Consider the following 8,240-nt stretch of genomic DNA (forward strand, 5'->3'; position numbering starts at 1 on the left):
TTCTAACTCTATCTTTTGGCTGGCATTGATAACGCGAAAACGAGTCAGACGCTCTGTCTGCACCTTCAGTTATAAATATACAATTTTGATGAAGAATACACCGATTGTACACTTTAGAGAGTAGTATTATATCTTTGCTAAAAGAAGAAGTGACTTGCAACAGTGTAATTGACGTGTTATTTCTCAACTCCGCTTTCAATGTATTATCTTCCAAACAATCGATTGATATCTACTCCTCCGCCTATATACACACACACATACGCAAAACGAATTATAAATTCGAACAAAGTCTCAGGGTAATTCCCGCGAAATGTTCGTGGATTTATTTCTCCGGAGAATTGGGTCTAGGATGTGTCGATGCAAAAATATATCTCGGTTACCGCGCCGTCCATAGACGGAGATGCGAATAAAGAGATAAGTTTAATTAACGTCGGTTGCTTCGATGCCATTCGCTGTGTGAGGCCGACAATACCTTAATGAGTCACAAACATACACACACACACACACACACACACAAGTCTCTATTGGCAAGTCGTTTCGTTAGCTCGTCGATCGCACGCGTGCGTGGATTCGAGAGATGGATAAGTCGTGTGCAATTTTGGCAATCGAGCTCGCTGCAACGCAATACCGCTCGATTTTTTTTTCTTTTATCTGTCTGTCCGCCTCTCCCTCTTTCAATCGCGATAACGCGCAACGTATGATTTCACACAACAACATATTTTTCATCGGAGTAATTAATTACTCATCGCGTATCAGCCCTTCGGTCGCGCGAAAAGACGAGTTATCGTGTAAGAAGCAAGAGCCTCGTTCTTGTCTACGCGATAATGCGGGGACAAACAAAGCATGTCGATAACTTTTGAACCTCCTTTTTACGTCTGTCGACTCGGACTGAAAAATATGCACGAATCACTAATCGTTTTTAACCGTGGAAGTGTGATAAATTGAAATATGATCGCAGGCAACCCGAGTCGAAATTTTGACCCTATGTTGAACCTTGAATTCTACACCGCAGTAGCAGCTAAGATAGCAAACTAGGTTTAATTCTAATGATATAATTTACTCCTACTTTGACCCTGATGATGTCTGAAATTTCCGCTTTCTTTAGCGCCAAATTAGGTTGTATAATAATAGGATCTTAAAAAGCAAAGTAGATTCAGTTGCGAATCTCTATTGCAACTTTAGCTCCTACATAGAATATATGTATTTTATAGAAATATTTAAAAAATTTAATAAATAACGAAACAGAAACGTCAAATAGCAAACAAAATATATATTTTATTTGTTGCATATATTTCACACATCATCAGGGTCAAAGTAGGAGTAAATTATATCATTAGAATTAAACCTACTTTGCTATCTTAGCTCCTACTGCGGTGTAGAATTCAAGGTTCAACATAAAGTTAAAATTTCGACTCGGAAATGGGTGTCAATATCGTGAAAATAGGTTTCACCTGGGTTGTAAATTATCTAAGTAGGCTCAAACTATTTTTAAGAGCGTCAAAATAGCGTCAAAATAGCGTCAAAATTTTGACAAAGTGGAGTTAAAGATTCAAAGGAGAAGTTAATGAGTATCATTATCGTCAAAGTAGGTTTTAGCTAAGCTATAAACCGTTTAAGTAGGCGCAAACTATCCTTAAGAGCGTCAAAGTAACATCAAAATTTCGACTCGAGAAGTACACCAATCTTTAAACGGCTGTGAGCATTATGAGAGAATATAAATTTGGATAAGATCTAGTCACGAAGATAATCCTTTTTTTGCACAACTAACATATAAATTAAAAGCCAGACCACTTCAAATAAATTGAACATTATTTTGCAAAAGAAGTATACAACGAGTAAGAAATGTACGAGGGAGATTTTGTTGGGTAACAGTTGAGGAGATAAAGTGTAGAATCCGTCGAGAGAGCGACAATTCAAAGTTGCACACGCTCGTAGACTATTGATTATCGCGTATGATACTCTCGAGAGGCCGGCCTCCCGTTTTTCCTCAAGATCGCGTCTTCTCGTCTCTTTGAAGTCACTTGCGTAAGTTCTCCTTTTGGTATAAAAGTCAATGGTGATAATTGCGACCGGCCTTCGCCGCGAGAAGCTCTAATTGCACCGCACGTGACAGACGTTATATAGTTTTGAATGCCGTCGTCCTCCCGGAGAGGGGGAGAGGGAGGGAGGGAGGGAGAGAGAGAGAGAGATTCTTGCAATTCTTACGCCAATCGATAAAAATATGAACTAACCACGCGGTCAATACGCCACGAGGTGATTCGTTCGTTATGCAAGAAATCGCGGCAGGACAGGCGTCACGTGGATCTTAAAATTTATCGTCACGACGACAAACAGCCGCGTCGCGATTTCTATTCGTATCTTGAACGCGACACACATGCGCGCGGCACCACGAGGCAAACCAGTCCATCATTCGACGGGATGGAATACCAATTCTCCCGATGAACTTTCGACAGAAATCCTGAGTCTGCCATAAATTGGACGACCAGGCTGCACTCTACAATGCGCTTCAAATGATAATTTTTTCGAGAAATTGTTGCAGGACGATCTCTGGACACGTCACGTCAAGAAAAACTCGCTTCTCTGACAAATTTTGCGAGTATTCTTACGATCTCTACAGAGAGAAGAATTTATGACAAACATTATGTGTAAGTCATACATACGTCAGTCACACTTGCTCTCTCTCTCTCTCTCTCTCTCTCTCTCTCTCTCTCTCTCTCTCTCTCTCTCTCTCTCTCTCTCTCTCTCTCTCTCTCTCTCTCTCTCTCTCTCTCTCTCTCTCTCTCTCTCTCTCTCTCTCTCTCTCTCTCTCTCTCTCTCTCTCTCTCTCTCTCTCTCTCTCTCTCTCTCTCTCTCTCTCTCTCTCTCTCTCTCTCTCTCTCTCTCTCTCTCTCTCTCTCTCTCTCTCTCTCTCTCTCTCTCTCTCTCTCTCTCTCTCTCTCTCTCTCTCTCTCTCTCTCTCTCTCTCTCTCTCTCTCTCTCTCTCTCTCTCTCTCTCTCTCTCTCTCTCTCTCTCTCTCTCTCTCTCTCTCTCTCTCTCTCTCTCTCTCTCTCTCTCTCTCTCTCTCTCTCTCTCTCTCTCTCTCTCTCTCTCTCTCTCTCTCTCTCTCTCTCTCTCTCTCTCTCTCTCTCTCTCTCTCTCTCTCTCTCTCTCTCTCTCTCTCTCTCTCTCTCTCTCTCTCTCTCTCTCTCTCTCTCTCTCTCTCTCTCTCTCTCTCTCTCTCTCTCTCTCTCTCTCTCTCTCTCTCTCTCTCTCTCTCTCTCTCTCTCTCTCTCTCTCTCTCTCTCTCTCTCTCTCTCTCTCTCTCTCTCTCTCTCTCTCTCTCTCTCTCTCTCTCTCTCTCTCTCTCTCTCTCTCTCTCTCTCTCTCTCTCTCTCTCTCTCTCTCTCTCTCTCTCTCTCTCTCTCTCTCTCTCTCTCTCTCTCTCTCTCTCTCTCTCTCTCTCTCTCTCTCTCTCTCTCTCTCTCTCTCTCTCTCTCTCTCTCTCTCTCTCTCTCTCTCTCTCTCTCTCTCTCTCTCTCTCTCTCTCTCTCTCTCTCTCTCTCTCTCTCTCTCTCTCTCTCTCTCTCTCTCTCTCTCTCTCTCTCTCTCTCTCTCTCTCTCTCTCTCTCTCTCTCTCTCTCTCTCTCTCTCTCTCTCTCTCTCTCTCTCTCTCTCTCTCTCTCTCTCTCTCTCTCTCTCTCTCTCTCTCTCTCTCTCTCTCTCTCTCTCTCTCTCTCTCTCTCTCTCTCTCTCTCTCTCTCTCTCTCTCTCTCTCTCTCTCTCTCTCTCTCTCTCTCTCTCTCTCTCTCTCTCTCTCTCTCTCTCTCTCTCTCTCTCTCTCTCTCTCTCTCTCTCTCTCTCTCTCTCTCTCTCTCTCTCTCTCTCTCTCTCTCTCTCTCTCTCTCTCTCTCTCTCTCTCTCTCTCTCTCTCTCTCTCTCTCTCTCTCTCTCTCTCTCTCTCTCTCTCTCTCTCTCTCTCTCTCTCTCTCTCTCTCTCTCTCTCTCTCTCTCTCTCTCTCTCTCTCTCTCTCTCTCTCTCTCTCTCTCTCTCTCTCTCTCTCTCTCTCTCTCTCTCTCTCTCTCTCTCTCTCTCTCTCTCTCTCTCTCTCTCTCTCTCTCTCTCTCTCTCTCTCTCTCTCTCTCTCTCTCTCTCTCTCTCTCTCTCTCTCTCTCTCTCTCTCTCTCTCTCTCTCTCTCTCTCTCTCTCTCTCTCTCTCTCTCTCTCTCTCTCTCTCTCTCTCTCTCTCTCTCTCTCTCTCTCTCTCTCTCTCTCTCTCTCTCTCTCTCTCTCTCTCTCTCTCTCTCTCTCTCTCTCTCTCTCTCTCTCTCTCTCTCTCTCTCTCTCTCTCTCTCTCTCTCTCTCTCTCTCTCTCTCTCTCTCTCTCTCTCTCTCTCTCTCTCTCTCTCTCTCTCTCTCTCTCTCTCTCTCTCTCTCTCTCTCTCTCTCTCTCTCTCTCTCTCTCTCTCTCTCTCTCTCTCTCTCTCTCTCTCTCTCTCTCTCTCTCTCTCTCTCTCTCTCTCTCTCTCTCTCTCTCTCTCTCTCTCTCTCTCTCTCTCTCTCTCTCTCTCTCTCTCTCTCTCTCTCTCTCTCTCTCTCTCTCTCTCTCTCTCTCTCTCTCTCTCTCTCTCTCTCTCTCTCTCTCTCTCTCTCTCTCTCTCTCTCTCTCTCTCTCTCTCTCTCTCTCTCTCTCTCTCTCTCTCTCTCTCTCTCTCTCTCTCTCTCTCTCTCTCTCTCTCTCTCTCTCTCTCTCTCTCTCTCTCTCTCTCTCTCTCTCTCTCTCTCTCTCTCTCTCTCTCTCTCTCTCTCTCTCTCTCTCTCTCTCTCTCTCTCTCTCTCTCTCTCTCTCTCTCTCTCTCTCTCTCTCTCTCTCTCTCTCTCTCTCTCTCTCTCTCTCTCTCTCTCTCTCTCTCTCTCTCTCTCTCTCTCTCTCTCTCTCTCTCTCTCTCTCTCTCTCTCTCTCTCTCTCTCTCTCTCTCTCTCTCTCTCTCTCTCTCTCTCTCTCTCTCTCTCTCTCTCTCTCTCTCTCTCTCTCTCTCTCTCTCTCTCTCTCTCTCTCTCTCTCTCTCTCTCTCTCTCTCTCTCTCTCTCTCTCTCTCTCTCTCTCTCTCTCTCTCTCTCTCTCTCTCTCTCTCTCTCTCTCTCTCTCTCTCTCTCTCTCTCTCTCTCTCTCTCTCTCTCTCTCTCTCTCTCTCTCTCTCTCTCTCTCTCTCTCTCTCTCTCTCTCTCTCTCTCTCTCTCTCTCTCTCTCTCTCTCTCTCTCTCTCTCTCTCTCTCTCTCTCTCTCTCTCTCTCTCTCTCTCTCTCTCTCTCTCTCTCTCTCTCTCTCTCTCTCTCTCTCTCTCTCTCTCTCTCTCTCTCTCTCTCTCTCTCTCTCTCTCTCTCTCTCTCTCTCTCTCTCTCTCTCTCTCTCTCTCTCTCTCTCTCTCTCTCTCTCTCTCTCTCTCTCTCTCTCTCTCTCTCTCTCTCTCTCTCTCTCTCTCTCTCTCTCTCTCTCTCTCTCTATCTCTATTTTTTGGCTGGCATTGATAACGCGAAAACGAGTCAGACGCTCTGTCTGCACGATTGTCTCTCGATAATCCTGTTTGCTATTTTATTACAGCAGAAAGAACGAGAAAATACGAGCAGAAAGACAGAGAGAGAAAAAGACAGTGCTCTGGTCAACTACCTCGAAAAGCAATTGTTCGAGTTCTGGTAAAGTACATAAGAGTATCGTAAGGAAAACAGTATAATACGTTATCATACACAATGAACGTACAAAGTACGTGTAAAAATATGAATATATATTGTATAATTAGTACTTATGAAAAATAATGAATTTCCGACGCTCTCGGATATACATACACATGCGTATTCATGTGCACATATACTCGGTCGCTTATCGGGAACGAGTGAAGTGCAAAAGATAAATACATATACACATTTTTTTACGTCTCATTTGTTCGCGATAATCAGGCAAGTTTTATTATCGGCGACACCCACTCGTGCGCGAAGACGTAACGACTGTAATCGAGAACGAGCGGACAAGTCCAAGGCCAGGTCGTCATCATCGACCAGCGATCAAACCACAGCGTTGTTATGTCATCCTTATAGACATCGTATCCGTCAAATCATCGAATTGCACACGCGAACTGACTCGTGCGCGTGCACTTTATTCGTGCATGCGTAAATGATCGAGACAAAAGCGTCATACGAATTTAGCATCGACAGTATCGTCGCGTCTGCACGTGTTTGACCTTTATGTTTTTTGTGGCATGATTATATCTTCTCCCGTGTTTAAGACACCGTAATATATGTCGAAAGATTAATTCTATCATGTGTAATAATTTTTCTTTTATTTTGTTATATTTCTAAACTCCCTTCCCTTCAAAAAATGCGTCATTATTATGGCGCGTGAGTGAAGACAAAACAAGGTGTTAGATAGGAAAGCAGGATTCAAGGTGGAAAAAGTGCATAGCTACTCTCTTAAAGTGGATTAGTGAACAGTCATTGATGGTAGTTATAAATATAGCACTGAGCAGTGTATATTTGCTTTCAATGTTGCTTCACTGATTCACTTTAAGAGAATAACGGAACTCCTCGCTGATACCTACAAAAAGAGACTTAAGCAGACTTAGAGACGAGTTTCATCGGCTGCACACCCATGTGCTTGGCAAACTCTTCCGAAGCTTGCAGCTGATTCGGGTGATACGCGATCCCGCCTTCTCTGTCAACCTTCTCCATGTGCCGCTTCTCGGGGTCCCCGGCGATCAGAACAGGCTCCTGGCCGGAAGTCGGCAAGCCTCTCAGCTGTCCGAGTAAGGTCGACAGTCTCTCCTTGGATCCCTGCGCGAACGCTTCCGGATTGATCGCCATGAAACACTGTCCGAGATCGGCGACGCGGTCGCCGCTCTTCCAGGTTCGAATATTCGGCCCGAACTGACTTCCGCTGAGTACTCCGCAGAGTATCTCGACCATCAGACCCAGACCGTAGCCCTTGTAGCCGGAAGTCTGCTCGGTACCGCCGACAGGCATTATCAGCCCGGCGTCGTAAGCCTCTTGAGCGTTTCGCGTCACTTTCCCTTGGGAATCGAGCGCCCAACCCTCCGGGATATCCTCGTTCTTTCGAATAGCCAGCTCAATCTTACCGAGCGCTACAGCGGTCGTCGCCATGTCGAGGACGAATTCGTCCCCTTCGCACGCGGCCATGCCCAAAGACAACGGATTCGTCCCTAAGCCGGCCTTCATGCTGCGCGTTGGCGCCATCAAAGGACTCGTGTTGGTGCAGCTGAAGCCGATGAGGCCCTGCTCCATCGCCATCATGCTGTAGTAGCCGCAGATGCCGTAGTGGTTGGAGCCGCGAGCCGCCACCATGCCGATGCCGAACTTCTTCGCCTTTTCGATCGCCATTTCCATGCAGTACTTGCCGATCACCTGGCCCAGCGCGTTCTGCCCATCCACGAGAGCGATCGCCTGCAAGTGACGTCGTCCTGGACGAGCTTGCGGATGTAAGAGCTCTTACGGCTCAATGAACCGACCGGTGGAACTTGTCGCTGCGACTTGGCCTCCCGCCCCGACTCTCGATCTTTCGTTGAGAGGCAACGTTTCACACGAGCCTCCCCAAGAAAGAAGGAAGTCAGTCTCTCAGAAGCCGGAGTAATTAACCGCGTCTTTGGCAAATTTTTCAATTTTAATGTCAGAGCAGAGGAATTAGTGCTTGACTTATCGAAAAGTTTCACATAGAGTTGTGCAAAGTTTCGCCAGGAGTTCTACAAAGGGATAATCGATTTCCGAGAGGCTTCTGAGAGGTTCATACAACGAAATCGAGGCGTGATTATTACATTAGACATGTTAAACGGCACGCATCACGCCTGAGTAAGATAATTAGTGGCATCACGCGTACACGAACGCGCACTGAGAGAAAAGACTGGTAACTATAACAAACTGCATTTAGTTACAGAAATTCGTTGAATCCTTAGTAACTAATACTAAATATGATAATAATTACCAAATATTTAATAGATCGGGAGTATGACGTAATTGCATTTACAGTAACATCAATTAAATAATTTAGTAATAGTTACTTAATGTTAAATATTTAATATGAAATATATTAGTTATGAACAGATATTTGATAATTGTTATGAAATCGTTATATCCCATATAATAAAAAATTCAGTAGATACGAGTTCTATTTTGTTACCGGTATAAGTATGTTTTGTTGCAGCACAACGAAAAATTCATTCATTTGCAGCTATTACATCGTTTCAATATCTATTATTA

General features: G+C 45.0%; 2 protein-coding genes and 1 long non-coding RNA gene across 6 annotated transcripts in view; 1 reads left to right on the forward strand and 2 right to left on the reverse strand.

The window, feature by feature from the left end:
• Positions 1-8,240, reverse strand: part of LOC116843198 (chloride channel protein 2) — a 64,358-nt gene that overhangs the window by 33,217 nt on the left and 22,901 nt on the right. The gene's annotated exons all lie outside the window — the stretch shown is intronic.
• Positions 1-8,240, forward strand: part of LOC116843224 — a 55,829-nt gene that overhangs the window by 20,907 nt on the left and 26,682 nt on the right. The gene's annotated exons all lie outside the window — the stretch shown is intronic.
• LOC116843210 (uncharacterized oxidoreductase YjmC-like) overlaps positions 6,297-8,240 on the reverse strand; it is a 5,824-nt gene continuing 3,880 nt past the window's right edge. Inside the window, exon 2 of the mRNA XM_032813436.1 lies at positions 6,297-7,430. Within this exon, the coding sequence (XP_032669327.1) occupies positions 6,582-7,430 (849 nt within the window). The 3' untranslated portion in view covers positions 6,297-6,581. The remainder of the gene's footprint in view (positions 7,431-8,240) is intronic.

Source organism: Odontomachus brunneus, unplaced genomic scaffold (genome assembly GCF_010583005.1).
Source record: "Odontomachus brunneus isolate Ranch 3 - 2012 unplaced genomic scaffold, Obru_v1 Obru_scaffold_030, whole genome shotgun sequence".
Classification (NCBI taxonomy): Eukaryota; Metazoa; Arthropoda; class Insecta; order Hymenoptera; family Formicidae; genus Odontomachus; species Odontomachus brunneus.